At 53.9% G+C, this 27,996-nt stretch overlaps 9 protein-coding genes across 9 annotated transcripts; 5 read left to right on the top strand and 4 right to left on the bottom strand.

Annotated features, from left to right (window-relative positions):
- Positions 1–2,096: 2,096 nt before the first annotated feature.
- Positions 2,097–5,524, top strand: BDP55DRAFT_543551 (DEAD/DEAH box helicase; the record flags this gene model as incomplete). Its single annotated transcript, XM_060568417.1, has 13 exons — positions 2,097–2,562; positions 2,650–2,915; positions 2,967–3,149; positions 3,208–3,682; positions 3,738–3,739; positions 3,791–3,894; positions 3,947–4,174; positions 4,229–4,672; positions 4,719–4,946; positions 5,004–5,108; positions 5,163–5,247; positions 5,298–5,403; positions 5,487–5,524. The coding sequence occupies 13 exons, from the start codon at positions 2,097–2,099 to the stop codon at positions 5,522–5,524; spliced, it is 2,730 nt and encodes a 909-aa protein (XP_060434430.1).
- A 1,174-nt stretch (positions 5,525–6,698) lies between these two features.
- Positions 6,699–8,048, top strand: BDP55DRAFT_516490 (uncharacterized protein; the record flags this gene model as incomplete). Its single annotated transcript, XM_060567745.1, has 1 exon — positions 6,699–8,048. A coding segment is annotated over one exon (1,350 nt), but the record flags the coding sequence as incomplete, so codon positions are not given.
- A 1,329-nt stretch (positions 8,049–9,377) lies between these two features.
- Positions 9,378–11,471, top strand: BDP55DRAFT_304945 (carboxylesterase). The gene is made up of 4 exons (XM_060566651.1): positions 9,378–9,888; positions 9,994–11,070; positions 11,131–11,188; positions 11,250–11,471. The coding sequence occupies exons 1-4, from the start codon at positions 9,592–9,594 to the stop codon at positions 11,444–11,446; spliced, it is 1,629 nt and encodes a 542-aa protein (XP_060434428.1). The 5' UTR covers positions 9,378–9,591; the 3' UTR covers positions 11,447–11,471.
- A 24-nt stretch (positions 11,472–11,495) lies between these two features.
- BDP55DRAFT_543048 (Alpha/Beta hydrolase protein) lies at positions 11,496–12,957 on the bottom strand (the record flags this gene model as incomplete). Its single annotated transcript, XM_060568377.1, has 2 exons — positions 11,496–12,844; positions 12,897–12,957. 2 exons carry the CDS (start codon positions 12,955–12,957, stop codon positions 11,496–11,498), a joined length of 1,410 nt encoding a protein of 469 aa, XP_060434427.1.
- A 956-nt stretch (positions 12,958–13,913) lies between these two features.
- Positions 13,914–16,237, top strand: BDP55DRAFT_648272 (uncharacterized protein). The gene is made up of 2 exons (XM_060573843.1): positions 13,914–14,163; positions 14,401–16,237. The coding sequence occupies exons 1-2, from the start codon at positions 13,930–13,932 to the stop codon at positions 15,898–15,900; spliced, it is 1,734 nt and encodes a 577-aa protein (XP_060434426.1). The 5' UTR covers positions 13,914–13,929; the 3' UTR covers positions 15,901–16,237.
- A 167-nt stretch (positions 16,238–16,404) lies between these two features.
- On the bottom strand, positions 16,405–17,734 carry BDP55DRAFT_724334 (uncharacterized protein; the record flags this gene model as incomplete). Its single annotated transcript, XM_060578881.1, has 2 exons — positions 16,405–16,870; positions 16,944–17,734. The coding sequence occupies 2 exons, from the start codon at positions 17,732–17,734 to the stop codon at positions 16,405–16,407; spliced, it is 1,257 nt and encodes a 418-aa protein (XP_060434425.1).
- Positions 17,735–18,853: 1,119 nt separating this feature from the next.
- Positions 18,854–21,148, bottom strand: BDP55DRAFT_543264 (smr domain-containing protein; the record flags this gene model as incomplete). Its single annotated transcript, XM_060568392.1, has 3 exons — positions 18,854–19,412; positions 19,467–20,153; positions 20,208–21,148. 3 exons carry the CDS (start codon positions 21,146–21,148, stop codon positions 18,854–18,856), a joined length of 2,187 nt encoding a protein of 728 aa, XP_060434424.1.
- A 1,799-nt stretch (positions 21,149–22,947) lies between these two features.
- Positions 22,948–24,713, bottom strand: BDP55DRAFT_543292 (F-box domain-containing protein; the record flags this gene model as incomplete). The annotated part of the gene is made up of 2 exons (XM_060568397.1): positions 22,948–24,115; positions 24,352–24,713. 2 exons carry the CDS (start codon positions 24,711–24,713, stop codon positions 22,948–22,950), a joined length of 1,530 nt encoding a protein of 509 aa, XP_060434423.1.
- Positions 24,714–25,354: 641 nt separating this feature from the next.
- BDP55DRAFT_648263 (ATP-dependent RNA helicase eIF4A) lies at positions 25,355–27,654 on the top strand. Its single transcript, XM_060573842.1, has 5 exons — positions 25,355–25,724; positions 25,897–25,971; positions 26,049–26,117; positions 26,174–26,532; positions 26,588–27,654. The coding sequence occupies exons 1-5, from the start codon at positions 25,691–25,693 to the stop codon at positions 27,239–27,241; spliced, it is 1,191 nt and encodes a 396-aa protein (XP_060434422.1). The 5' UTR covers positions 25,355–25,690; the 3' UTR covers positions 27,242–27,654.
- Positions 27,655–27,996: the final 342 nt, after the last annotated feature.

Raw genomic sequence — 27,996 nt, 5'->3', positions numbered from 1 at the left:
CTCCCCCGGAATGCTTCCTGTAGACTAGAAACTATCTGAATGCGACAGCTTTCACGATCGGTAGTGCAGATGCCCACCAGGGGCAGACGGGACGTCAGAAAACCCAGATGAAATTGACCGCATTTGTCGGTTGGTCCGGCACGCCGCACAGGAGAGGGGAAAAAAAAAAGAAGGGCACCACATGCCAGATGTTGCCAGGGGCTGATCGCTGGCCAGCAACAAGCGCATTCCTGGCCATTTCCAATCACTCCTAATCTACCGGCCTCGAAGTCATGCACTGCCTTGAACCCCGACTCGTTTCATCGAATGGAACGGGAATAGACAACTTGGGCAGCGGGAGAGCGCGGCATTTCCACAACGAATATTCGACTTTCACTTAACTGCCAGCAGTAGTGCATCAAGGTACACGAGGCAACCGCTCCTCCGGTCGGACCAATAATCATGTGCCCTGCGCCGAGTCATCGACGCCCTGACCGAAAATGCCAATGTTAGATCTCGAACCTGGGCCTGTGCCGGAATACCTAGTGTACATACGTAGTACGGAGTATTACATCTCTGCCCTTGAAGCTGGTGCTCCGAGCGTGACATGCACAAGGCATGCTCCAGCTCATGTACGGATAGTTGACAGTCTGCCACTCAGTGTACGGATACAAGTAGTTGTATTGATGTGGGGAGACGTATAAGATGAAGGCTCGGGCGTGGTATAGGCCCGACTAGGGTGACAATCCTCGACGCAGTCGTTGATCTGCTGCTAGAGACACACTTTAGCTTCGAGCTCGCTGTGTCAGTCGGGTTGACGAACTGACGAGTAGCTTCAAACTACGTTGGCAGCAGCGTCGGTCATCGAAGGAGGGGAGCCGTTCTGGCTGACCATCTTCGTCATTGGGAAACAGATGGGGTCGCGATCACTGGTGGTGGCAGGCCATGATGGAGCGTTAAGGAATGTGTGGGGCTAAATTGATAATCCCTGTATTGCGACAGGGTCTGGTTCCTCACCAAAGCCAGGCTTTGGGGGACCACCCCGATACTTTCCATTCCCTACCTTATTACTATGTAATAGGATCCCTACCATATGGTTCCAATGCTCCAATACTGCTGGCTCTTGAACCTGGATCATCCTTTGCCCACGCGAGTTGCTCTGCGGTGCACTTCGAAAGGTAGTTCGGGTTCCTCCTGATGGTTGCGGCTGGCCACCTTTCTGGTGCCTCTTACAAAGAACCGCATGCCCCTGCCCCCAACGCACGCTGACCTGTTCTGTTCCGCCCTGCCCTTTGTCTTTTCGACAGCGGGTTTTTGTCTCCTGCCAATGTCTATCGAACAAGACTAGATTTCTGCCCTCCCACCCCCCGATCCCATCCCATCCGGTCTCTTCTCTTACAGCTCAGACAAGCGCCTCCCCAGCGCCAAGCGAACTTCGTCTCCCCTCAAAATCTAAATCCTACCGCCCGTAGCCCCCATCAGCTCAAGGTTATCTGGTCCGGTCCCTGACTACCCAGTCGGCCCCGATTCCAACATTTCTGCAACAGCGATGGAAGGTCAGTGCCACGTCTGGCCCATGGAGTAGTCAGCCACGCATCGCCAGTGTACTCCACCAAACGGGGTGTGTGAAGTGTGGCTCGGCCTCAAGTGGGGGCGGTCTGGCCGGTGCAGAGTACGTACCTACGACCCCGTCAGCCGGCCGAATCCAGTCGCTAAACTTCCACCTGGTGGACAAAATTCGGGCGGCACATACACACCGACCGTCTGCCATCACGGTGCTCCTGCTGAGCTAACCAACCCAAATGGACCACCACCTTCCAACACATGATTTCGCGTGGCCCAGCGGAAGCGGGTCATCCCTGCTGCTGCCTTCCACACGTTCTACAGGACGCGCTTTCCCCAATTTTATCATGAAGTGTTGCATCACCCACAGGAAGTAGCTGCCTGTCGGTGCTATCCCATGCACAACAATCAAGTCTTCCCTTGGAGCCCGTCCCATTTCACTTCTTTGCTCTCCCTTTTGCAGCCTTGGCTTTTTTTTTTTACTCTGACTGCAACTTGGAGTTGCCCTGTCTCCATGGATTGCATTCTGACATTGGGTAATATTTTGCTTCACAATGGCCACTAATAACGGCATCTGGCACAAGACATCCGTCGAGGCCGCCGAGGAGCAAGGCGGAGCTTATCACACCGTGACAACCACAATTGCTGGGCAGAAACGACCTCGGGTTGAGTCTGCACATCCTATTGCACCGAAAGCGACAAATTTGCCTCGCCACACCTCTCTAGTGCAGAGAGCGGCAAGTTTGCCCCCCGGGCCTCCAAAACTTACAGCGAGCCCGATAATCTCATTGAGCCCGGCGGCCACTCAAGGTCCATCTGAATACACACAGCGAAGAAAATTCCAGTCCACGCCTTCATCATCTTCGGATCCGTTGCTTGCTCTTGCCCATCCGTACTATGGACTTCCTCGATCATTGGTCCGGAACTTTTACAGCCTGGGTATCAAGATAATGTATCCATGGCAAAAAGCATGTCTCCGCGGACCGGGGCTTCTCGCTGGTGAAAGAAACCTGGTTTACAGTGCTCCGACCGGAGGCGGAAAGTCCCTTGTGGCTGATGGCAAGTCCGACCGTCGTCATGGCTGACACCAGACTGACTAGTCGACAGTTTTGATGCTGAAGAGGGTGCTAGAGGAAAAGAACGCCAAAGTTCTTTTGGTTCTGCCCTATGTTGCCCTCGTACAGGAAAAGGTCCGTTGGCTTCGAAACATCGTCCAGGGTGTGATGAAACCCAAAGATGAAATTGACGACGAGAAACGTGTTTGGAGGCGGCGGGCAGACGAAGACTCGATCAGGGTCATTGGGTTCTTTGGAGGAAGCAAAATCAAGCCTACTTGGTCTGACTTTGACATCGGCGTGTGTACCATAGAGAAGGTGGGAAGCGTACGGCCTACAACTCGGATCTAGCTGACTCTAACCGGGCAGGCCAACGCACTTGTCAATACGGCAATAGACGATTGCTCAATCAAGCATTTAAAGTCTGTTGTCCTCGACGAACTTCATATGATTGACGATGACCACCGCGGTTATTTGATGGAGTTGATGGGCACAAAGTTGCTCACCCTGCCTCAGCCGGTGCAAATCATCGGTATGAGCGCTACCATGTCTGTGGGTGCGATCTTGTTGCATATACTCGATCTCAACACATACTTACCCGAACTTTTAGAACATCAGTCTCTTGGCTACATGGCTGGGAGCACATTCGTATGAAACACGCTATCGCCCAGTACCGATCGAAGAACATCTCGTCTACGAGGGCAATGTGTACCCAGCAACAACGACAAGTGAGCTGCTGAAGTTGGCCAAGAACCTCGATACAGCCGCTCACCAGCCGGGATCTAGAGCTACAAGACGCATCGAACCTTCGGGTCACAAGGAATTCCAAGATCCCGTGCTCAATGCTGTTATTTCACTTGCTAGCGAGACTGCTAAGGCTGGCTACGGAGCGTTGGTCTTCGCCAGCAGTCGTTACGGCTGTGAAGCAGACGCCCGTTGGATTGCCAAAGTCATGCCGACGCAAGACGAGCTCGACCCTGGCCTTGTGGAGAAGAGGATTGAACTCATGGCCGAGTTGCGCAGTCTCGGGACGGGCATCGATCCTGTCCTGGAAGAGACCGTACCTATGGGCGTTGCATTTCACCGTAAGTCCAATCACGAAACTTTTACAAGCTTAGCAACTAATACGACGATATTCAGATGTCAGTTTGCATCAAATGCAGCGCTGTTGAATCAGCAGCTAAATATCACAGGCTGGTCTTACCACCGAAGAACGAGACATCATCGCCAATGCATACGATGCCGGGACCCTCAAAGTGTGTGTGGCGACATGCAGCTTAGCAGCTGGCATAAACTTGTAAGTCTAGAGGTATATCATAATCGTGGGTAGGTTTGCTGACAGCTTTGAGACCGGCACGACGAGTTATCCTTCACAATGCTCGCATGGGAAGAGATTTCGTGGGACCATCGATGCTCAGACAGATGCGTGGACGTGCTGGTCGCAAGGGAAAAGACGAAGTCGGAGAAACCTACCTGTGCTGTCGAAAAGATGATCTTGAGCAGGTTGTCGACTTGATGCACGCCGAGATGCCACAAATCACCAGCGGTTTGATGACGGATAGGAAGCGAATCCAAAGGTCAGAATCCCGGCATAGATGCGCAGTAGTATCCATCGTGCTAACAGCATCCAGAGCGCTTTTGGAAGTTATTGCCATACGATTGGCAACAAGCCGAGATGCGCTGGACGAGTACATAACAAAGACTCTGTTAAGCCGCTCTGGGCCTCTGGAGTCCCTCCAAGACTGCGTTGAGGTCAGCCTTAAAAATCTGACAAACATGGGCTTCGTGTCCGTGGATGTTTGCGACAACTATCAGCCGACAAAACTTGGGAGGGCCATCGTAGCCTCTGCATTGGATCCTGACGATGGTGTCTTTCTCCATAAGGAACTGGAAAGGGCGCTTCAAGCATTTGTTTTGGATGGAGAGATGCACATCCTTTACACTTTTACGCCCGTCCAAGACTCTGGCACCAACATCAATTGGCAGGTATTCAGGAACGAAATGGACAATATGGATGAAAGTGGCCAGAGAGTCCTCGGTTTCCTTGGGCTCAAGCGTGCTGTGATCAACCGGTTGTAGGTACCCCTGGCCCCTTTTTCCGATGTTGCTAACCGTGACCAGAGCGCAGGGTAGCACACTCAAAGAGACGACTGCCGAGGAGAAAGAGATAGTTCGTGTACACCGTCGGTTTTACATGGCTTTTCAGTTACGAGACCTGTGTAACGAGATGCCCATCCACGTTGTGGCGCGAAAGTACGATGTACCGCGCGGTGCTGTCCAAACCCTATCCCAAACTTGCAACGGGTTTGCGGCTGGAATGATCAAATTCTGCGAACATATGGATTGGGGGTGAGTCGAGTTGATTGTCACACGCGTAGCAGATCGATCACTAATCGCATCGGCCAGCGTTATGTCTGCTGCACTACATCACTTTTCAGACCGTTTAAGAGCTGGGGCAAAAGCCGACTTGCTGGCCTTGGCCAGAATTACGTTCGTGAAGAGCCGGACAGCGTGAGTTGCGCGACCGGGCAATGCATCGGAATTTCGTCTAACTTTGTGGAACAGTAGAGTCTTTTGGGAGAACGGGTTTCGCAGCATTGCGGCCGTCGCAAATGCTGATCCCAATGAGCTTCTGCCAATCCTGATGCAGGTAAGCAGGCGACGGAGCTCAAGATTGATAACAAACTCATTGTTTGACAGGCACAACCGAGTAAATTGCGCATCAAAGAACAGGAAAGTATCAAATACGAAGAAAAACTCATGGCCAAGGCCAGGGTCATCTCGGACTCGGCCAACCGACTGTGGCGTAAGTCAAACCGAGAGACATATCGGCGCCGTTGGTGGAATTTGAGTCGGGCTGGCACAGCAGCTGACTATGCGTGCGTACAGGTATTCAAATGCAACAGGAAGTTTATGAGGAAGAATGACCAACATGCCGGAGGTCGTTGGTAAGGGTTGGAGCGGCCGACACCCTCGTAGCTTGGTTGCACCGCGGCCGTTGCAAAGCTGGTACATCGTACCCGGGCAGTTGGCTATGGTGCTCATAGGCTGTTTCTACTACCTCCCGCAATGGATGCGCATGCATGCCGCCGCACATCCGCCAATAATTGGTGACGAAGATGCCCAATCTGCATTGCGTCGGATGGTAGCCCCTCCCACCGCATTCGAAGGGCCGGATATTGACGCGACAAGTGCTTGTGATGGAGGTCCGCACCCACCGCTACTCTGGGCTCCCGTGGCTTCTCAGTGGCCTGACTAGCCGCGATTTTGGAACAAAGCCGTAGACCGACAGCCACCAACACGAAAAAGGTGCAACGGTGCAAGACAACCAAACGCAACTCGGGCTCATCACATGGCACCCGCAGTACGGTGCTGCATTTGTCTGCGTCCCGTTCCGGAGCTGCGCATAGGCCCAGGCAGGCACCCACACCATGACTGACCAAGACACCCACGACGACGGAGTGCATAGGAAGCAGACCGAGGTGGGTGGCATTCCCGGGAATGTTCGCTAGAGAAATAGAGCCACAACCGATCGAGGAATAGCAATGGCGACCCAACGCAAATCCTGGGTGACACCTGACATGCAATCGATTCTTCTATGCGACAACACAACGGTTCATGCGCGAGTTACACAGCAGGGGAGACGGGAAAAGCAAAGAAACTGACTCTGTCCCGAAAGGGCCTTGCCTGGCGGGCCTCTAGTGACCGAGATGCGCCTCGCCATTAGTTGGTGGTCGCGCCCAGAAGGCTCGCGACCAACAAAGGTCTGACAGCCACCGCGCCCACCGAGCTACCCACCCTCATCCGTCTTGTTCGACTTTTGCATATAGCTGTGGGTGTGGCTGCCTGACCTCGGTCTGGTACAAGTCTAAGCTATATGAAGGGGTCGTTCCTTGTCTCCGAAATACGTCCTTATATTCCTCTCTTTCCTTCTTGTTTTAGTGACTCAGTTTGTTCATTTTCTCTTCTGGTCACATGTTGCAGCTCGCCAAAAACATTGTGAGGCCCAACCTCGCAACGATTTTTACAGAGTTGAACTGATACAACCTCATACACCGACTACATTGCGAAATGTCCACTCAGAACCATACTCACAGTGGGGGCGGGAGCAGCGCTGATGCAGATGGTGCCGTTCGAACTCTGGGCGATGTGATGAGAGCAGGACCGACCAGTTTCCCTGATGTCATTGTCATCGATGAGACACACGAAGAGAACAAACGAAAGGACGATCCTAGCCCGAGCGAAGATTTGTGGCTAAGTTCAGCAGACGGTCGATACAACTCAACCATCATCCCCCTGCGAGTTGGACGAGCGCCGAATCAAGAGGTTTTCCATGTACACAGGAACATCTTGCTAGCGGCGGAATATTTTCGAAAAGCTCTTTGCGGAGACTTCAGAGAAGCTGAGGCGCAATCCATGGACTTTCCAGAAGAGGATCCGGCCATCTTTCACTTTCTTGTCGCCTTCCTGTACCAAAGAAGCTTCGTGCCTATCAAGCCAGCAGCGTCAGCGTTGGATGTTGAGGCATCAGAACGAGGAAAAGCACAAGATTCTAGCTACCGAAGCGATTCGGAGTCGGAGGTCTCATCGTCGGAGGCCAGCGATGCCAGCGCCAGAAGTCGAATCCGGGCTCAGCGGCGGCAACGGCGGCGGGAGCGGCAATGGGACCGCATGAACCGGAAACAGCCAGGCACACACCGCCCAGATTGCAGATGTCCGCGCTGCACCATAACCACCGGACCGCCATGCTGGAACTGTGGCGTTGGTCGCGCAAGGCCGATTCCCGGCCACCTTCCGCCGCATATCATTAATCCCTTGCCACCAGTGCGGCCTATAGGCTTACAGCCACACAGTCGACGCCGTAGCCGACAGCAAGTCCTTACACCGCCAGAGTCAACGCCTTCAGTCGGGTTGCCATTCTCTGTCAACGACGAGTACGCGGACGGCGACCGCATACGAGGCGAAGACATGCGGACTTTCTTGCTCACATATGAGCTAAGCTTGGAGGTGTACATTGTCGCCAATAAATTTCTCATGGACGATTTCAAAACCGTGATCCAGCGTCACTGTATCGATATGCTCGAATCCGCCGGGCCTGACGCAGCGCAGTCGATTGTGTTGCAACTTTGTTCGAAGCTCTACGCCGGCGTCCCCGAATCAGACCCATTGTTAAGAATGATCTTCGCACGCGTTGGCTTCTTACAGCCTTTGCTCTGGCAACGAGCGCCGCAGTACACGTCGGACTTTCTGATTGGGCATCCAGAAGTTGCGGCTCTTATGCTCCGCGAGACAGCGATCCGAAGAGAGGAGGATCTGGGTAGTAGAGCGCTGCCGTCCATGGAACGGGCGACGCGCCCTCACGCCATGCCCATGTGGCCGATTGCGCCGCCCATGCATCCTCACATGCGGCCTCCTCCGCCTCCGCCGCCGCATCATTGGCATCCAGGCCCGTTTGGTGTTTAAGCGATTAGCACAAGGCACAGCTTTCCTTTATGGGATCCTGCCCTAGAAGTTGTTTGCCATTGTTGTTTTATTCGACAAAAAAAAAAGGATACAGGAATGGTAAATGGAGGCAGAGAAACGCCGTCGACGTGATTGGGTACTGGGCGTTTGTATTCGTATGTTGATGGGAAAAGAAGGAAAGCGACGACGTTGCTGAGCATGGGTGGTCAAGTGGTCGAGGCGAAAGAAACTCTGTTCGATGGAGCCCCATGTTCGGGAGCCTTTGTCCCAGTGCGACGGGTCACTCACTGCTTTGTTGGGAGATATTACCCCATCATTTGGATGAAAGCGAAGGAGGTACTGCAGAAATAAAACAAAGACGCGTCCCGTTTATCCGATCGAACCAAAATCCATGCAAGGTCTCCGGCCCCTGTGATCGTTCTCGTGCCAGCGGCCCATTTTGGCGCTGCAAGACTGTGTCGTGTCGGGACCGAGGCGGCGGGGCAAAGTGGTGTTTAATGTTGGCGAACTGGAAGCAGATTATGTTGGCTGACAGCATCGATGAAAGGTGTATGTATTTGGAGATTTCGTTGCATCATGATGTCGAAATGGACTCTGCCGTTGCATCCGCGAGTCCCTACGACTATTGCCGGGTTCCATTAAACGGTCAGTAGGAGCGGAGCGCAAGAGAGTCATTAATGCTATTTGATGCAAACAAGAGAACACAACATAAAAGACAGAATGGTTGCGGCGGAGAAATTGCATCGTCGAGCCTGCCATCCATACGAATAGTGTACACTACTTTCGGGGCAAGATTGAGCAGAAATACCGAGGCGGTGCGAGCCCACCACGCTGGCCGGCAGGCCGAACGAACCCCAAACCAAGCCCCCCCCCCCGTCACCCCAGCTTTTTTCCCTCAAATGTCGCTGAATCGGATTCTGGGGGTTCTGTTCAGAGGCTGTTCACTGGTTCAGACTGCGCTGCTCGAAGCTCCGCCGCTCCGGGGACCAGTGGAAAAAAAAGAAGAGGGGAAACCTTGTCTATGCAACTTGCGAACTCCACCATCGGCGCTAGCTAGCTACCCCACGCAACCACTGGAACCAGGCACAAGAAAGCAACAATGACAGCTTCTACATTCTTCCTCGTTCTTGGATGTCTTTCCCTGTTACAATGCTTTCGCCCGGAACAGGCCCCAAACTGGCTCTGTTCCCGGGCGCGCATGTATGGTGGAAATGCAAACTAGCGTAGACTGAATAGGCCTAATTTCCATTACTTACATCCATCATTGGTTGACCCTCCTCCTCCTTTGCCCCCCCTTCCCGGGCCCCCGGGGGCCATCGGTTGCAACTGGGGATGACTGGCTCTATGTAGGTATAATAGTTGTCCTCCCAGCCACCAGCGTCAGTAGAAGCCGATCAAGTTCGTTTCCGGCGTTCCTGCTGAAGCCTCTCGTGAGAGTCTGCCGCCTCGTCGAAGTCAATCTTCTACCCCCTTTGGACCACCGCCAACCCCACGACCGAAAGGAGGATCACCCCACGATCGTGTACACGCGATGGCGCCCATCTCAGGAACCGTAGCGACGGTACTCACGGCGTTGACGGTGGCCTTTAGAACTTCCGGCCCCGCTCTGCAGCGGCTGGCGGAGCAGAATCACCTCCTGGCCGAGCTCGACTACGGCAACTTCCAGGGCGCCTACTCGGACACGTACAACATATCATACTGGCAGAAGATCCCCTACGCGGCGCCTCCGGTGGGCGAGAACCGGTTCCGGGGTCCGCAGCCTCCAGCGGCGGTGGACGGCGTCGTGTATGACTCTAGCCAGCCGTTTGATATGTGCCCTCAACGCACGGTAGGTTCCTTGCTCCCTCCCTCAGCTCGTTGCTTCATGGCCGTTGAGTAAGATATGAGATCAAGAAGGATGCTGGCGCTGACTGAGTCCTGGACACATCTGTAGGTCAACGGCTCTGAAGATTGTCTGTACCTCGGCCTCTACTCCCGGCCCTGGACGCAAGACCAGCCTCTGAAGCCTGTCGTAGTCACCTTTTACGGCGGCGGCTTCATCCAGGGCTCGGCCTACTTTAGCATCCCGCCCTCGGCCTACCCGATCCTCAACGTCTCGACCTCGTCCGACATGATGTTCATCTACCCAAACTACCGCACAAACGCCTTTGGCCTCCTCCCCGGGAAGCAGATTGCCGCGGACCCGAAATCGGACCTGAACCCAGGCCTTCTAGACCAAGAGGCTGTACTCAAGTGGACGAAAAAGTACGTGAAACAGTTCGGCGGCGACCCGGACGACGTGACCATCTGGGGCCAGTCGGCCGGCGGCGGCAGCGTGCTGGCGCAGGCCCTCGGCCGCGGAGGGGAGCAGAAGCTCTTCCGCAAGGCCATGGCCAGCAGCCCGTTCTGGCCAAAGACGTACGCGTACGACAGCCCCGAGGCGCAGGCCCTCTACGACGAGCTCGCGTCCCGCACGGGGTGCGCCGGCGTCGAGGACAGCCTGGCCTGCCTGAAGAAGGCGGACGTGCAGACGATCCGGGACGCCAGTCTCGCCATCTCGAGCTCGCATGTGACAAACACGTCGTCTTTCACGTGGTCGCCCGTCATCGACGGCGAATTTCTCCGGGAACCACTCTCCGAGGCCGCCGCCGCGGGGCGGGTGAACATGGACCTGGCCTTCGCGATGCACAACACGCACGAGGGTGAGAATTTTCTGCCCGGCGGGCTCCAGAGCGCGACGGATGTCGGGTCTCCGCCGTTCAACTCGAGCGAGGCCTCGTTTGACAAGTGGCTGAGGGGGTTCCTACCCGGCTTTGGCGACTGCGAGATTGAGGGCGTCAAGGGGCTGTATCCCGCGGCCGGCATAACGGAGACGATTTCGTATAATACGACGTACGTGCGGGCAGGGCTCATTTATCGGGATGTCGTTCTGTCGTGTCCGGCGTTTTGGTTCTCGGGCGCGGCGCCGAAGGGGGGTTGGTTAGGCGAGTACTCGCTGAACCCGTCCAAGCATGCTAGTGATACCGTCTGGGTGAGTTTTGGTTCCTTCCCGTGGGAGAATCCAGTCAGTGGATAACTAACAGGTATGTAGTGGAATCAGGTCAACGCCGTGCAAAAGACAGACCCTGCCCGCTACGAAGGCTATGCTGGTGAGTACAAAGGATTATATGTTACTTACCGCAGAACACTGTCACTAACTCGCTGTCCCAGGCGCATTTGCATCCTTCTTCCAGACGGGCGACCCCGACGCGCTCAAGCTATCTGCGTCAACGCAAGCTGGTGTACCACCCCTCAAGGACAGCAAGGAATGGGTTGTCATCCCAACAGGGTTCGCGACGGCTGATTTGGGACGACTAGAGAAGAGATGCGGATTTTGGAAAAAGACGGCTGCGAAGATACCCATTTGAAGCAGTTCTAGATATGTAAATGCGTGTAGTAATGATATAGAGGTACAAACTAGTCGATTGGGTTGTCACGAAGCTTGAAAAGTTCCCTCATCACCTCTTCCGTCTTGGCGCGCAACGCGGAGTGGTACAGCTGGTTCGTCTCGTACACCTTGGCCTTGACGAGCGCGGCCGTATCCTTGGCGAACTCGTAGTCAACGTACATGTCGTCAATGTAGCCGGCGGCATATACAGGCACCGTGTTCTCGCGCAGCTTCTCTTGATCATACAGCTCCGGCCACTCGTCGAACTTGGCGAGAATCTCGGCGGCTTCGCGGAGTTCAATCAGCTCCGGGTATGTCTCGAAGTGCAGTGGAAAGATCATCTCGCCCGAGAAGTAGAGGGGCGGGGCCGTGGACTCGGAGAGGGCGGGTTCCTTCGCCAACCAGGAGAACTTTTCCAAGGACTTGCCAACTCTGTAGGCTGCCCAGTTGGAAGCGGCACCTGGCCCATCGGTATAGATTGCTTCATGCAAGATAGCATAGATGATGTTGCTGTCGAATGAGGTGGCCGTCTCAACGTCAGTCAGGGACGCGCGGGTGAAGAAGCCAAACTGGACCAAGTCCGTCTTCAACTTGAGGATGGTCGAGTGCACTGAGTCGAGTCCCCCATGAGCACCAAAGGCAAGTCCAAGGGTGAGCAGCCTCGGTATTGTGAGATAACCACCACCAGGAAGAGTGACCTTCTTCTTCTCCTGGATGAAACGAGCCACCTGGTGGACAGCTTCGATGTCTTCGGGATACTTTTGGTAGTAGGCCTGGTTTCTCTCCTGGACTTTCTTGAAAGTTGCCTCATACACCTGCTCAGGCGACTTGCCGACGGGTGCGAGACCTCCAGTAAGGAAGACTTCCCGAAGGCCTTGAGGGAATCTCGAAAGGTAGGTGAGAGACACGAAGCCGCCGAACGATTGGCCAAAGAGAGACCACTTTTTCTTTTCTTCCGGGAAGTCTTCCGTAAGATAGGCTCTGACGGCTTCGAGGTCGTTGACAATGTTGTCCTGGCGAAGTAATTTGAGGTGGTCGGCTTGCTTCTGAGCATTGCCCTCGAGGGCGAGGGTGGCAGCGGAGACGGGAGAGCTGAGTCCAACTCCTCGGTAGTCCAAGAACAGGACCTGGTATCCTCGATCTAGGGCAGTGCGGGTGATGGGACTGTCCTGAGGCTCTGGGTTACCAAATCCCGGCCCACCTTGCAGAAACACCATCCATGGCTTCTGCTCTGCCTGCTTCTTCTCACTTTCGCTAGGAGGGACTATGGGCCTCTCGTGTTTGGTGACACTCCTGCCAAATAACTGAAGAACACCCGAAGACTGGTTGCTGTAGTCCTTTGGGACCTCAAAGAAGAGTTCAGACGTGAGGAATTGGCCTATCGTTCTGATCAGCACTGTTCTATGAACCCAGTCCTTTGGGGAAATTACCTGGGATGACATGCGACCTCTTGCTAAGAAGCTTTGCCGCTTTAATTACTTTGGAAGCCATGTTGAGCCGGCTGAGGTAAAGTGAAGGCTTAATGACTGTGCGAGAGATCAAAGTAGTTAAAAAAGGGAGAAGGCTTGGATATGAACACTGAATCTGATGTTGGCAACTACCTACCCAAATATGAGGACCCTGAGAACCCCGCCTAGATGGTGGTGCAAGATAAAGTGCCGTGAGATGTCGCACCTTCTCAGTTGGGCGACCGGGGCAGTCACAGTGTGACACTGTGAGCGTTGCGTTCCAGGAACAGTATCTTGAGGGATAGCATTCCATCTCAAATCCTCGGGTTTCCACTTTCGAGGTATCACATTCACTCCAGATTTGCAAAGCTTCCTTCCACGGCCTTGAGATTCAACTCTTTGTCTTGACGGATCAGTATCTGCCCTGACAGGTTGTAGTCCAAATTCTGGGGTGTGACTTGGTCAAGGTATCTATGGACGACACGGTCACTACCTCCTTACAGAAGTGATGAGAGAATGCAGATGCACCTGATCATGGATTTCCTCATACTTGAATAGTAGTCTGAGACATCCGCTGCTCAATGGAGTAGAGGGTACGGGGGTCTTTGGAGTCCCAGAGTAGAGACCGAATTTACGTGGTGCTAAATATAAATCCGAGACTAACCACAAGACCTGCTTATCATCGCACGATACAATTTTCCAAGGCTGTATTGGCAATGACTTAAGCGCGAAAAAAAGAAGCAAGTATGCTGGCGATATTGCGGGCCATCCGTTGCTGGGCAGAGCTCTCTTCAATTCTCCTTTCTTGCCTCACTTTCACTTTCTTAGAGGTAGCAGTGTTCTAGACTCCTTACATAAGCTCAGCTCCGATTCCGGGTGACAATCCACCAATGACATCAACCCCCGCGCACGATCCGAATGTGCTCGGCTCGGCAAAACCTGGGTCGGACTCCACGCGCGCCGCCTCTCTAGCGAACCTTACCAAGTCCCAACTTGGGGAAGCGCCTGGTGCACGATGGGCTGCCAAAGGAAAGTCTCCCCATCCACCCAAACATCGAATACCTTCTCTTCCCGCCACTTCATGCCCCATTCCACATGTTCCGAGCGTGAAGCCACCAACAGTGGGATGAATTACATACATCTTACCACGACGCTTGTTGAATCTTTCAACGCTCTCGCCGATGAGGTCCAGATCCTGACCGACAGGAAAACGATCCTGGAGCATAAGCTCAGATTCGCCCACGAGCAGGTGAGTTGAAACGAAACGCGCAGGGGTTTGTCAGCAGAGCCACTGCTTTGCGACACTCTCCTCACCACCTCCAACATGATGAACAACCTTAGCTCTAGATCAAGAGCTCCTTCCACAAGGGGCGAAGACTGATTCCTTTTACCATTTTCTGACTTGCACCTTTGCAACTTCCCCCCATCACCTTCGTCTCCGGGCCAGTCCCGGTGGTAATTCTTGCTAATCGGCCGACCTTTACAGTACCAGTATTTGGCCGACAAACATGCCCCTGCTGCCCCCGAAATCTCCGAAGTACTGGCAAAGTTACAGCTGCCGCCCGAACTCGCGAATCCATCGCTAGAAGACGCCAACCCCGTACCGCTACCGAAGCGCAACAAGCTGGATACCCGAAATCAGATAGCTCTCATCATCCGAGACGGACGGCGCGTTGCCCAGCAGCTAACGTCAATCGGCGAAACGAGCAAGACGAGCGACTCTAGCAGAGAGACTTCTTCTCGTGAGGCCCAGACCGGAACTTCCATGTCTACCGTGCTAGAGCAAGACTTCACGATCGAGGGGAAGAAGGGGCCTTTGGAATGTCCTTTCTCTTCTCAGAAGGCGGACAGCGCGGGCGAGGGCGAGGGTGAAGTGCACAGCGCCGAAAAGGGCTCCCAGGACCCTACTCCGCACCACTCTACCGATCCCATCTGTGCCGCCATGTTCGAGGAATCAACATCTCAACCGGCTCCCGGCGCTGCCGATTCCCCCGCCAAATGTCCGATTCGCTACCTGGACCAGCACTCCCCAGAAGAGATCGCACACTACGTTGAGACGCATAAGCACGAGTTGCCTCGCAGTCACGAGGTCTGCGTGAGAAGATACCAGAAGAATGAGGTGCAAATCAAGAAGCTGGACGCAAAATACGGCAATTTGGTAAATATGATACAGGGGCTTAGTGCGCTACATCAGCCCATGTTGCCGGAGTCACAGCAAGAGCAGGAAGAGATCGAACGCGCCTCGAACGAGAGGGTTCACAATTGGGCAAAGGCTGTCACGGATACGTCAGCAGACGATGCCGAGCAGTCCCAGCCTGAGCCTGAGGACGCAGATGAGGCTCGGCAGAGCCATTTCGACAGAACGCTTAAGGAGGTTCGAGTCGGCGAGTCTCCTAGCCGTCCGTGGGGCATATCGGTTCCCATCTACGAGCCTCATGGTATGGGCGATGAAGAACGTCCGCTTTCGCCTCCTCCAGCACCCGTCTTCATGCCATCTGGTTCTGAAGGCGAGGAAACACCAGCGCCAAAGTCTGGCAAGTGTCCCTTCGATCATACAAAGATGGCAGCGATGGCAGCCGCTCGCGAAGAGGCTCAACCTGTCTCTCCTACACCAGCGCCCAAGCTCATGTCAAATGAGATAGGCGAGGATGTATCGCCGCCAAAGCCTGCTGGAAAATGCCCCTTCGATCATGCTCAACTCGCTGCAATGGGCTTCGCGTCGCCTGCGCCAGACACTGGCGATCAAACCTTTGTCCACCCCGAACCGGATCCTCAACCTATCGAACTGCCATCGACGCCTGTGAAGCCGCAGCCATCGCACAGCATGCCCCCTCAACAACCGACCTTTATCAACCCCCCGCTCGACGCGAATAAGCAGTTCACACAGAACGGCGTGCCACAGATGATTTTCACCGGTCCAGTTTTCATCGGATATCCCATCGAGCAGGCGATCCAGTTCATGCAACACTTCCAGGGGAGGCAGTAATGGTCTGAGCCCATGACACCTTCTCATCTTTGTTTCTCTCTCTAATTTTCTGTTCCGCACATATGGCTTTCTATTATTGGGAAAGGGAGGCGTTTGTCTGTCTTAAGCGAAGGCGTTAGGATGTGACCTTTGATGCAAAGCTAGTTTTTCTCGTCCAGGTGTCTTTCTGGACTTTCCTATCTCAGTTACACTCCACGGTGTACTGCACGAGTTTGATGTACAGATTGACGAGGCAGCAAGGGGAGAATGGTATGAATGGAGTAGGAAGAAAAAGCAGACAGAACTCGTCCGTATGATACCACACAAGACCAGAAATGAGACATTGATATCACGAGAATACGTATTGCTGCAAAATTCGCTTTCCCATAGGTTGCCCTGGGCATTAATATTTTGGGCGTCATCTGCTCTTGAACATTTCAGTCATGTTTTGACGTCTAGAAGCAGTGTCTAGTTCCACATCAACTCTAAGTCTACAATACCTTTGCTGTGCTTTGAAAAAACGCCTTAATCCGAATCTTTGAACCCGCCCCCCTTTCCATTGTACTCATCATCAAACGGATTCACGGGACCCTCGCGGCCGACTTTCTGCCCACCGCCCTCGTTTTCATCATCATCGTCATCATGATACCCGCCTTCCTCATCAGCCTCGCGCGCCCACAGCGAAATGTCGTCATCATCCATGAGTGCCGCCACGTCCTCCGGGTCCACGAGGCCGGCCTCGATATCCGAATAGTCGGGTGCGTCCTGGCCGGGCACGAGACCGCCCTCGGTCTCGGCCTGCTCCAGGGCCAGCTCGGCGGCGCGGGCCATGGTGCGTTGGTAGATGAGCCAGCCGACGACGAGGCCTACAGCGCCACCGAGGATCATGGAGATGTAGTTGATGGCCTTGCCGCCGGCCGTCATCTCGTCGCCCTTTTCGGCGATGAGGGCGAGGCGGCTGCCGATGAAGACGTGGACGAGAAGCTTCGGACTATTGATAATTCTCTGTTAGTCCATGCTAGAGCCGTGGCGAAGGGTACGACAGGTTCTCCTGCTTTGCTTACCTGGCAAGTGCGGTCGAGACGGCAAAGGTCCAAGGCTTGATGGACGGGATCGTCGAAAGGAACCCGTTGGACAGACTATACGGCAGCGGACAGAAACGCACCGCCGTCAACATGCCGATCCCGTCCTTCCTCAGCACCTGACCCAGCGCAATGAACCGGTGATCCTGCCCGACGAGCTTGTGCACATAACCGCTAAAGATGCCCCTACTCGTGTAAAACGCCGTCAGGCTGCCCGCGACCGTGGCCGTCGCGACAATGGGATAGCCCAGTGGGAACCCATAGACGAAGCCCGAGACCGAGATGGCCGTGCTGTAGCCAATCATGGGCGGAAAGGCCGTCATGAACGTGAAAGCCCAGATGATGAGCCAGCCGAACGGCAGCGCGCGCCACTTTTGCGACACGGGCGCCAGCCACTTGAAGATTGCGTGCGAGTAGATGAGAAACAAGAGGCCCAGGACGTTGACGACGAGGAGGAATCCGGCGACGGCCACACGCTGGAGGGGGGTGAGGCCGAGGTACATGCTCCACAGGCGGTTGCCGGCTTTCACGGCGGAGCGCACCGCGCGGTTCACGCCCGAGAGCGCCGTGGTTCTCCTGGAGCCGGATTGGGCTCCGCGGCCGAAGCGTGCTGTGGACATGCGGCGGGTGGTGGTTGTTCTCGAGGAGGACGAGTTACCGCCGATGTTGCGGATCCATGGCGGGCGGACGTCGGCTTGGGCTTCGGAGGGGGAGGACGGTGGGTTCGGCGAGAGGGAGAGAGCTCTCGCTGCTGATTCGTAGTCGGCCGGCATCGTGGGCGGTCGATCGGGGGTCTTGAAGGTGGTAACTATGACGGCAAGAGGCAGATTGGGAGCGTGGTAGCTTTTGGGGGGCCCGGAGGCTCCGGATACAGGAAGCTATTCGCGGGGGTTTCGACCAGTCGATTGCACGCCCGGTTTACCCTAAGTTCGTCTTTTTCGCAGTTAGACTTGTAACTGATTCACTCGGTATTTTCCGGGGCCATTTCGAAAGAAACGACCAAATCTTTGATGCAAGTACAGAAATGGAACGAACAAGGGAAGAAGACTATGGTGAGGGAGGAAGAGTGCGTCGCAATGTTGAAGGAGCTGACCTCACACCCACTGCGATGAGGTAAGCTGCCTAACCAAAGTGCCCCAAGCCACACCTAGAGACATGCGCGCAAGGTCCGCGGTTAACTTCCATGGATCGTCGGGTCCGTCAATGCGGGCAGGCTGCTTGCTACCTGGCCAAAAATAACCGGGGTTCTCCAGGGTCAATGGAAATGCCCTACCGGTAATACGACGTACCTTATTTCAGTTGCCCCAGAGCGTACGAATAGGTACACGTACACAGGCACGGAAACAGATAGACACGAACTTACATGGAAAGGAAAACATAGTTGGAACCCCGAGGCTCGATACAGCTCCTGATGACGACGTTTACAGAGCATTACCTAAAGAGCCCGTTTCATGGGGAAACGCAACGAGAATGTCTCATGTTTCCTACGGACGGTTTCAATTGCATGGCATACAGGGGTTTCGATGCATAAGGCACTCGCACGTCCCAAAATGGCAGCCGATGTGCATCCCGTCCATGTTGGTCTGCCTGCCGACTGACCGGCCAGCATCCGGCGCTCTCCAGTGTCGGTGGGGGCTCCACTCGAGCTGGAAAGCTCCAAGTGCTTCCTCCCTGCATGAACTCAACCTACCGTAAGGTACAGATACCCGCCCGACCTTCCCTTGGGTAAAAGCGGCTCTGCTTCTACTGTCACCTTCACTGTAATAATCAACGCGCCAGGACCTTGGAATCATCATGATAGAGGAGTTCGCTCCTGGAGCGTTTTGTTGACATTTTCTACTTTCGGTTCTTTCTACTTTATTGTCTTTTCATCCCCTCTAGGTAGTCGGTCGTCATCGCCGCCCGCTAGGTCCCTTTGGAGGATCCCTAACAAGCATCCTGACTTTGCCGTCTCCAATTTCCACACCCTGACTCAAGATGTCAACCTCCTCTTTACTGTCGTCTGCACTCGACGTTCCCTCGCGTGCCAACGCCTTGTCGTAGCTTCGAGCATCAATGCCTAAGATGCCACCCATATTATTGCGATCTCCAGGGACGGAGAATTCGCGATAGGCGTACCTCCACTCGTTCAAGAAGTTACGAATCGCCTTGCCAACCTTGTCCTTGCCGTTCTTACTGTGGTGACCGGTACCGGTAATGGCGTAAATCGGTCTAGTCTCCTTGCCGTTCTCCATCAAAACCCGCCCCAGATATTCCACGGCTTCCTCCGGATGAAGTCCGTGCAGGTCGACATATATCTCGGAACTGTTCGCAATGCCTCTGTTGCGTTCCTCGTAGAGCTCGCGCGCTGCTTCTCGGTGTGCCTTCCGCATAAGATCATTCTCACTCTGGCCCCGTAGACTCAGAGCTTTGGCAGCCCTAGCATCATTTCGGTTCCATGCTTGAGCGGCGCTGATTGATTGATTAGCCTGGTAAAACGTCATTGAAGAATTGTTGATTTCTTACCTCTGGAGGAACTTGTTCCTAAGACCGCCGTGCTTGATGGCTTCTTGGCGAGCTTTAAGGTAGGCCTTGTTGGCTCTTTCACCGGTTTCTAACCACGGAATGTGTTTCGGGTTTTGAATCGCCTGTGCTGCCGCGCTGTTCTCCCCGTTCCGGATATTGGTCGAGCTTCCATTTCGTCCAATCTTCTTGATATCTTGGCGGAGTGAAGCTGGCCCTGGAGATGGCGACATCTTGACGATCTCAGCAAGAGAGTTTGGTGCGTAATTCTCCTTGTGATTGTGGCCGTGCCCACCCCTTTTCCCATGGTGCTTTTTGCCTTGCTTCGCCGCAGCAGAGCCTAGAGTAGGGAATGCGTCCGCATCGTCCAGCGATGGAGCCACAAGTTCCCTCGCTTGCTGGTGTCGGCTTCCTGGGCGAGACCTAGACCGAGGGCTGTCACTCGCGTAGAACGGCTTCAGGCCTGGTGGCGGCGTGAGCCCGATTGTAACACCTGGGCTTCCACTATAACTGCCAATGTGGTCAGGCGTGCCAGGTGGAAGTGCCGGAAACAAGTTCAAATCGGATAAATTGGCCTGCTTTGTTGGAGGAGTACTGGCTCCGTCCAGCGCCAGTTTGTTCATGAGATGTGCTGGGTCATGAGAGAATATGCAAGTTTCGCCAGCTAGACAATTGCCCATTACCCAGTATCTTGGTACTCATGTTAGCTGAGGTGTACTCAAGGCTGGAGGAGTAGATACTTACTTGCACAGATGATTGCTCAAGTCATGGCTGAATCTACAGTCTGCTCTTAAGCATTGTCCGGTAGACATGTAGAACTTGCAGATGACGCCCGACCTTTGTCCAGCCGGGGTAGTGGGCCGTCCTTCCGCAGCCAGCGCCTTCCCTATCAGAGACACCTTATTGTCGTCGGGCTGCGAGCTGCTGTACCCATTCTCTTGAGCCTGACTTTCCATGATAGACGCGATCGTTGCGCTCAGGTCATAGCCGTGAAGTGCAAGGGCTGCTTCGATCTCCTCGTCAGTTCGCGTCCGGCCGAGTATTGAACGCAGCATGTCATATGGAGACATATCGGCTTGCTGTGACGACATGGAGGAGAACTCAGGGGCAGCAGCATTTAAGCCACTTGAGGTTCCGACAGATGATGCAATGCTGATAGCATCATCGGCGACAAGCCACTCTACGTTTTCCGTCTGATAGTCGCCAAAAGTTTCATGAGAAGGTGACTTGTCGTTTGCGAACTCGTATGCGTTCAAGTTCGGGCTATTAGGTATGGCTGGTGTCGCAAATGCGAGTCTCGGAGAGGGTCTCGGAGAGGAAAAAGGAGAAGCTGCAGACGATTTCGTTCTCGTGAAAGATGGAGTAAAAGACGGAACAAAACCTGGAGGGGCCAAAGGACTAACTCCAAGTCTGGGCGAGCCAGAGAGGGGAGTGGCATTGCCGCGCCATGATGCAGGTGATGGCCGCCGTAAGATAGTCTGACGGATAGGAGGAGGGGAGGCCGCAAGTCCACCTCCATCACGGTATCGCCATAACACATCGAGGATCGCATTATCTAGTAAGGAACCATTTAGAGTCGTCTGGTTTCGCAAAAGGTCTTCCAGCTTGTCCGTCTTGTCCTCGTCCTCGAGGGTGGCATCCTGGAGGATCGGTAGGCAGATCTCGTAGTGCTCGTCGGAAACCATGTTTGCGCGGTTCGAGGCCGAGACGCGGGCCTGGGGATAGCAGGTGGAGGCAGCAAAGGTGCGTCAAGAGTATATATTGCGTGCGTATGTAAGAGTTGGAGCCGAAACCGCAACGGCGCGTTTATGGATGGTATTCGGTCTTGGTTTGGAGCGGAACAACTACTATGTAAGGCAGGCGGCGGGAGTGTAGAGGCAGTGGTTTGTGGCAGCTTCAGGCAGGGCTGAGGTGGGAGTTGACGTCGGATGTCAGCCTTCGCGGGTGGCCGTGGGGGGTTGAGTTCGAAGGTGGACGAGCTGTCCTGTCCGCTGAAGCAAAGCCGGAACCACTAGAAGTAGAATGCGCTAAAGTCTTGTGTGTACTTGGAAGAGTAATCGAAGCAAAGCGAGGGAGTTGGCGATGAGAGCGAAGTTGGTGGGCGGGATTCGATGGTTCCGTCACATGGTTTCGGAGCCAGGGGCAGAGGGGGGATCGTCTCGAGCTTGCTGTTGGATGAGGCGGTCGGTATTACGGGCATAAAGTACGCGAAAGACAGAGGTGCCCCGTTCGGGTGGACTTGGATTGTTAGCAGACTGAGCCTTTGTTGCCAGCCGTTGAAAGGCTAAGATAGAAGCGAGACACGACGGGAGGAAAGTGGGAGATTTGGAGATGGTGGTTTGGATGGTGGGAAATGCAGCCAAGTGCACGTCGTCGTTCCCCCTTCAGCTGAGGACGGGGACCAGGAACTGGGACGGGGCTACCTGAGGGCGGGAGAGGTAAGGTGAGTTGTGGTCTGGTACATGGGGTGCGTGCTTCCTACGCTGCTGCTGCTGCCGCTGCACCGCTCCTGTGGATGCAGGCAAACACCTTAGGTTGAGGTGAGATGAGAGTACAGGACCTCCAGGTGTAGGAAGGGATGATGCACCACCCACCAGCTGGCCAACAGCTCTTTCGGGGGTCGGGGAACTGGGACCCAGTGTCAGTGGAATCACGCTTAGCGGGCACGTACCGGAAAGTAGCCAATCTCGAGGCACACTAGGATATCCGGGACGTAACTAATGGAGTACGTACCTTACCTAGGTACTAAGGTACCTTAACTTCGGAAGACACACCCTCCCCACCCAGGACAGTGACATATTCATCTTAACTGTTCGAACTTAAGAATATCTAGGGTTCTAACTTCAGCGAGAGCTTGGAGCGACATATGACGTGTGGCCTGAGATGTGAAGTATGGACCTATCTATAACTTGGGAGAAAGACCAATATTTTCATAAGCTACACTTTCTAGGGTTTCTTACTTTTAAGAGACTATTCGGGTACCTTGTCGACTGGGAAGGGAACATTGGCATACTGTCTCTCTAGTCTTGGATGCTGAGCGGCGCGGTACGCGACGACGTTCCACTGAATGGGATTGAAAGACAGATTCCCTTTTATTCGGTGCTTTCATTGTAGCCGACCCTCTGTTCAGCTCTGCCCTTGCCGACCACAATGTGCCCTTTGTGCTATCCTCGTCACTACTCCTTCTGAGTGAGTAAGCTGACGTTGATGATACCCGAGCAAGGTTCAACCAAGAAGCCCTTCTTGTACCTTGTTCCCTACGGACATTCAGTCAAGGGCTGCCTTCGAGGTGTGTCGGACAAAAGTACACGGCCGCCAGATGTGAAGGATGAAGGTAGCTCTTGTCCACCTCCATTAACGTAGCCATGTCTTTGCAAGTAGTGAGTGATGTACTCGGAAGACGGAAACGACGAAGGACCTCTGCCCTCCGGTATTAGAAATCTCCATGCTCCAGTACGCCATATTGTCATCTACAACGGGCAGCTCAGGGGATTTCTTCGTCATCCAGGTCATCCCCAAATCCGAAGCTGAAGCCACTTCCGTTGGTCTCTGCCTGGCTTCCGCCCACTGCTTCCTCCCACTTCCTCTTTTTCTGAATGCTCTTCTTCTCCAAAATAAGAAGGGCTTCTTCCAACAGATTTGGCTGTTCGTGGCGCAGTCGCTCGATGAACAACGCGTATGGATCAGCTATTTCTTGCTTGAAGCCAGAAACTTGATCTGGCTTGTCCTTCAAGAATGAGATAACCTCGGAGAGTTGATTTTTCGGTACGAAATTCTGGGTCAGTGCAATGCCGCTTTCCAAATTGACCACTAGATGCCACCACCCGCTCGGCACATGTAAAATTTCCCCCTCTTGGCAAATACCTTCGACGCACTCGGGTAACCGACGTGCTTCTGCATGAAACTCGAGAAGCCATTCTGCGATGCTCAATGGGCTGGTGACCTCGCTGCTGTCCTGCGAGACAATCACTCCGGGGACCATAGCCGTGGGTGGAAACATGATCCAATATTTCGCACCTTGGATCACCGCGTTCCACGCACTCGTACCGTTGGGGTCCTTATGAAAGGTTGATCCGCTTCGTTCAGGTCCGATGATGAGCCAGCGATGGGCGGGTCGTTCCTTTCCCAAAAGCTCGAACAAATCCGGACCAAAGCATTCCGGCTTCCAATAAGCCGCACCCTCCTCTTGCCCAATCGTGATCTTCATCTTCTCGGCAAACTTTTTGTCGAAAAGATAGAGAGGGCTCTCGTCGTCGTTGTTGTTCATGTACTCGTTGTAGGTCGAAAAGGGCCAGTCAACGGCCTCTGCGCGAAACTCTACATCATTGTAGCGTTTTGATATGGCATCGATAGTCCATTCGTAGCAGACAGACCACTTCTGGATGTATTTGGTGAGAACGAAAGGAGTATCGGTCCAGTTCTCAGAGAAATCCTCGTAAGTCAGGGTTTCCATGCGCCGAATCATGTTGCGAGTTGGTATCCTTGAGGTGAATTGCCTCAAGTCAACATGACTACAGACAAACGGTCGGTGTAGAGCGTCAGAGAAGACATTGCTGCAGTCAATTTTGGCCTGTTGCTCAGAGGAGAGCTTCAACTGGGTAGCCCTCCAAGATCCCTGCCATCTGCCTTCAAATCTCCCTGAGCCGTGAGATCTAAAGTTCCGTCAGTAAAGTCAATAGCTTACACGCCGAGATACAGTAGAATGATCACGGTATCGTTATCTGATCACTATGGAATAAGAGTCACCAGGAATACCTGGTCGAGAACAGCTCTTGTTTCAACCGGGCGAAACCACCAGGGTGACTGTGTAATTCGCAGCTCTTGCCACTAAATACCAATAACACCCAGTCCCATGATTTTCCTCCACTCAACAAAGCAACTGACTTACTGAAGAAATAGCGTCTTCCACAAGTCATCCGAGCGGCAGAATGCGTAAAGGAATCTAGCAGTGTAGCCTAGATTTCGGAGACGATCCTCGTCGAAATACTCCAAGAGGAGCATAAGAGCCTCATCGGGCAAAATTTTCAGATATCCGATGTGTTTCCGAGCGTTCGGACGGCCCGAGAGATACTGGTTGCCCAGCGGTTTCACTCCCAAAGGATGAGTTGGAATTGACTCAGTCGACGTGACTGCATTTTCCAGGGCTTTTGAGTCATAGTTATCGAGGCTGGTGTTGTCAGCATGGCTCTTGTTGGTCCGGCCATTGGATACAGCGCCATGGTGTGGCACAGATGAGGTATCGTTCGCCATGTAAGGTACTAGGTAGGTAGGCGAGCAACTAGGATCCTTGGGTTATTGGGAGAACATTGACATGTGTGCCTGCTGCTTTTGGCTAAAGAGTAAAAAAATGGTAGTGGCGGGGGTGACGTTGGAGAAAGTAGGCAAGCAAAAGGGCTGAAGATTCGAACAGTCTGAAGTCAAAGGAGAAGGGTGTAAAAATGAGACGAGAAAAAAGCTGTACAAGAAATCATGTCACTGGGCATAGCTGCATCGCGGGTGCAGGTGGTACGAGCTAGGTGTTGGGTAGCGGCGGGCAGTGTGTGGCGGACACATGCTTCGATAAACATGTTCTGTGACTCAATTAATGCATGAAGATTGTCTAGATGAAAATCTGGCAGGCATTCCGCCACATCGCATCCTAGAGGGGGTCGGGCGAGAAGGTCAGAAAATTTAGCAGGCAAGTGCGGCTGCTGTGCCTTCTATCGTTCCTGCTATCTCCGGCCTTCCCAGCGCTGAGTTCCGCCGACAGCAGTCTCCGGTCCCATAGCTGCACTGCTAGTGGTAGCTCATTCACTGAGGACGGCACGGCAGGTGTGCCCTAATCACCCATCCTGCCTGTCTCCGTTTAGCGCCACCTCGCTTACCGCATAAAACGAGGGGCCGCCCGCCGCCAGGAAATTTTTTACGTGGTCAAGAATTCCTGCAGCTGCTGATAAAAACTTCACCTCCCACCCCGAACAATCAACGTGCACCATCACCCCACGAACAACCAAACCAAACGCACCTTTTTTCCTAGATTCAGTTCTACTCTTGCGTTTCGCCAAGAGTATCGGATCTAGTCGAGACTTTAATTCTTAGACTTCGATTCGTCGACACATTTCGCAAAACTCTCCAACGAGACGTTTGCGATTTTCCAGCCCCTCGCCAAACCCCACCTTCGCGACGATATTTCTAGATTCCAAGCTGTGCTTGTGATCTAGATTTTTTCCCACAACACAACCGCAATCATGGCTGACAAGGGTCTTGAGGATGTGCCTGAGGGTAAGTCTTGCGCCTACATAGGAGGGATTGTGGACTCGGCAGAGCAAGGCTTCGGCTATTGACGTTGAGGTCGTCATCTACGAGTGACCGACCGACCACCGCCCCCTCCCTCTCCTCGGCGCCTAGCTCATTTTCGAAAGACGACAAGTCGCTAACAAATATCTCTTCACAGGCCAGATCGAGTCGAACTACGATGAGACCGTCGACTCCTTCGATGACATGAACCTCAAGTCGGAGCTCCTTCGTGGTATGTTTTCTCGCGCTCAAAATTTTCGAGCAGAAATACCCTCACTGTGGACCATGTTGCTGACTTTGCCTCGCTAGGTGTCTACGCCTACGGTTTCGAGCGTCCCTCCGCCATCCAGCAGCGTGCCATCATGCCCGTTATCAAGGGTATGTTCAATAACCATTCTCATTTTTGCGAATACCGTTGCTCATGCCTTGCCCAGGCCACGATGTCATTGCTCAGGCTCAGTCCGGTACTGGCAAGACCGCCACCTTCTCCATCTCTGTCCTCCAGAAGATCGACACCAACGTCAAGGCTTGCCAGGCCCTTATCCTTGCTCCCACCCGTGAGCTTGCCCAGCAGATTCAGAAGGTTGTTGTCGCCATCGGCGACTTCATGAACATTGAGTGCCACGCCTGCATCGGTGGTACTAGCGTCCGTGACGACATGAAGGCCCTTCAGGACGGTCCCCAGGTCGTTGTCGGTACCCCTGGCCGTGTCCACGACATGATCCAGCGCCGCTTCCTCAAGACCGACTCCATGAAGATGTTCGTCCTTGACGAGGCCGACGAGATGCTTTCTGTAAGTTTTGAAAGACTACAATTAAGCTCAACTGCATGCTAACATATCTTTTCAGCGCGGTTTCACCGAGCAGATCTACGACATCTTCCAGCTCCTTCCCCAGAGCACCCAGGTCGTCCTTCTGTCCGCCACCATGCCCCAGGACGTCCTCGAGGTCACCACCAAGTTCATGCGCGACCCCGTCCGCATTCTCGTCAAGAAGGACGAGCTTACCCTTGAGGGTATCAAGCAGTTCTACATTGCCGTTGAGAAGGAGGAGTGGAAGCTCGACACCCTCTCCGACTTGTACGAGACTGTCACCATCACCCAGGCCGTCATCTTCTGCAACACCCGCAGAAAGGTTGACTGGCTCACCGACAAGCTCACTGCCCGTGACTTCACCGTCTCCGCCATGCACGGTGACATGGACCAGGCTCAGCGTGATCTGATTATGAAGGAGTTCCGTTCCGGATCTTCCCGTGTCCTGATCGCCACTGACCTTCTGGCCCGTGGTATCGATGTCCAGCAGGTCTCCCTGGTCATCAACTACGACCTTCCCGCCAACCGCGAGAACTACATCCACCGCATCGGTCGTGGTGGTCGTTTCGGACGTAAGGGTGTTGCCATCAACTTCGTTACCGCCGAGGACGTCCGCATGATGAGAGAGATTGAGCAGTTCTACAGCACCCAGATCGAGGAGATGCCCATGAACGTTGCCGACCTCATCTAAGTAACGAATTCACGGATACACGCATACTTTCTCTTTGGAACGGAACAGGCCCTGTTGTCTGCCGAGATCGATCACGCACCGGATCTGGCACTGACGCTTGAGGGTGGATTTTACTCGAGATTCATCAGGACTTGTTTGTTGATAGATCGCGGAAGGCTACCTGGCGAGTCACAGGGCGTGGCCAGCATACCATCTTCTTGGCTGACTGCTGGACGCGCCCCGACTCATGGGTGGAATTGAAAACTGGCTTGCATGCGGAATGGCTTACGAGTCTTTTGGCACCTTAATACCACGAAGGTGCGGCGGACTGGTACCTAAAAGAATCATTGGCAAGGGTTCTAGTTTTTGATTTTCGGTTTCCTAGTCTCTCTGTACGTAGGGGCCACGTTACGATGAATCTTCTCTTAAAAGTACTCTGTTTCCCTCTTGTTGAAAGTGATTGTATGAATGTGTCTTGCTATATGTTGTATCAGGAAGTCACGGCGAGACTCTCCAAACTCCTCTCTCGACACTACGACCGTACGGCAACTTACCGCCAGGGTTTCAACGAAGGAAGCGGGGCGAACATGCACGAGGCTGGATACTCGGGCATGGCAGGGCGAATTGCTGCCACGACATGGAGCATCGCTCTCGGATGTTCCACCATACAGGCTTGCAAGTGGCCGGAGTCCATTCAGACACACTAACACGCAGTGCGTGTCCTGTTATCAAGGCACTCGAAGAGACACCAGCCCATCGGACGAGGTTGGGCTGCG

This window comes from Colletotrichum godetiae, assembly GCF_030913485.1.
Source record: "Colletotrichum godetiae strain CBS 193.32 chromosome Unknown BDP55scaffold_5, whole genome shotgun sequence".
NCBI lineage: Eukaryota > Fungi > Ascomycota > Sordariomycetes > Glomerellales > Glomerellaceae > Colletotrichum > Colletotrichum godetiae.
Note: the sequence above shows the minus strand (reverse complement) of the source record. Positions and strands in the feature narration are given on the sequence as shown.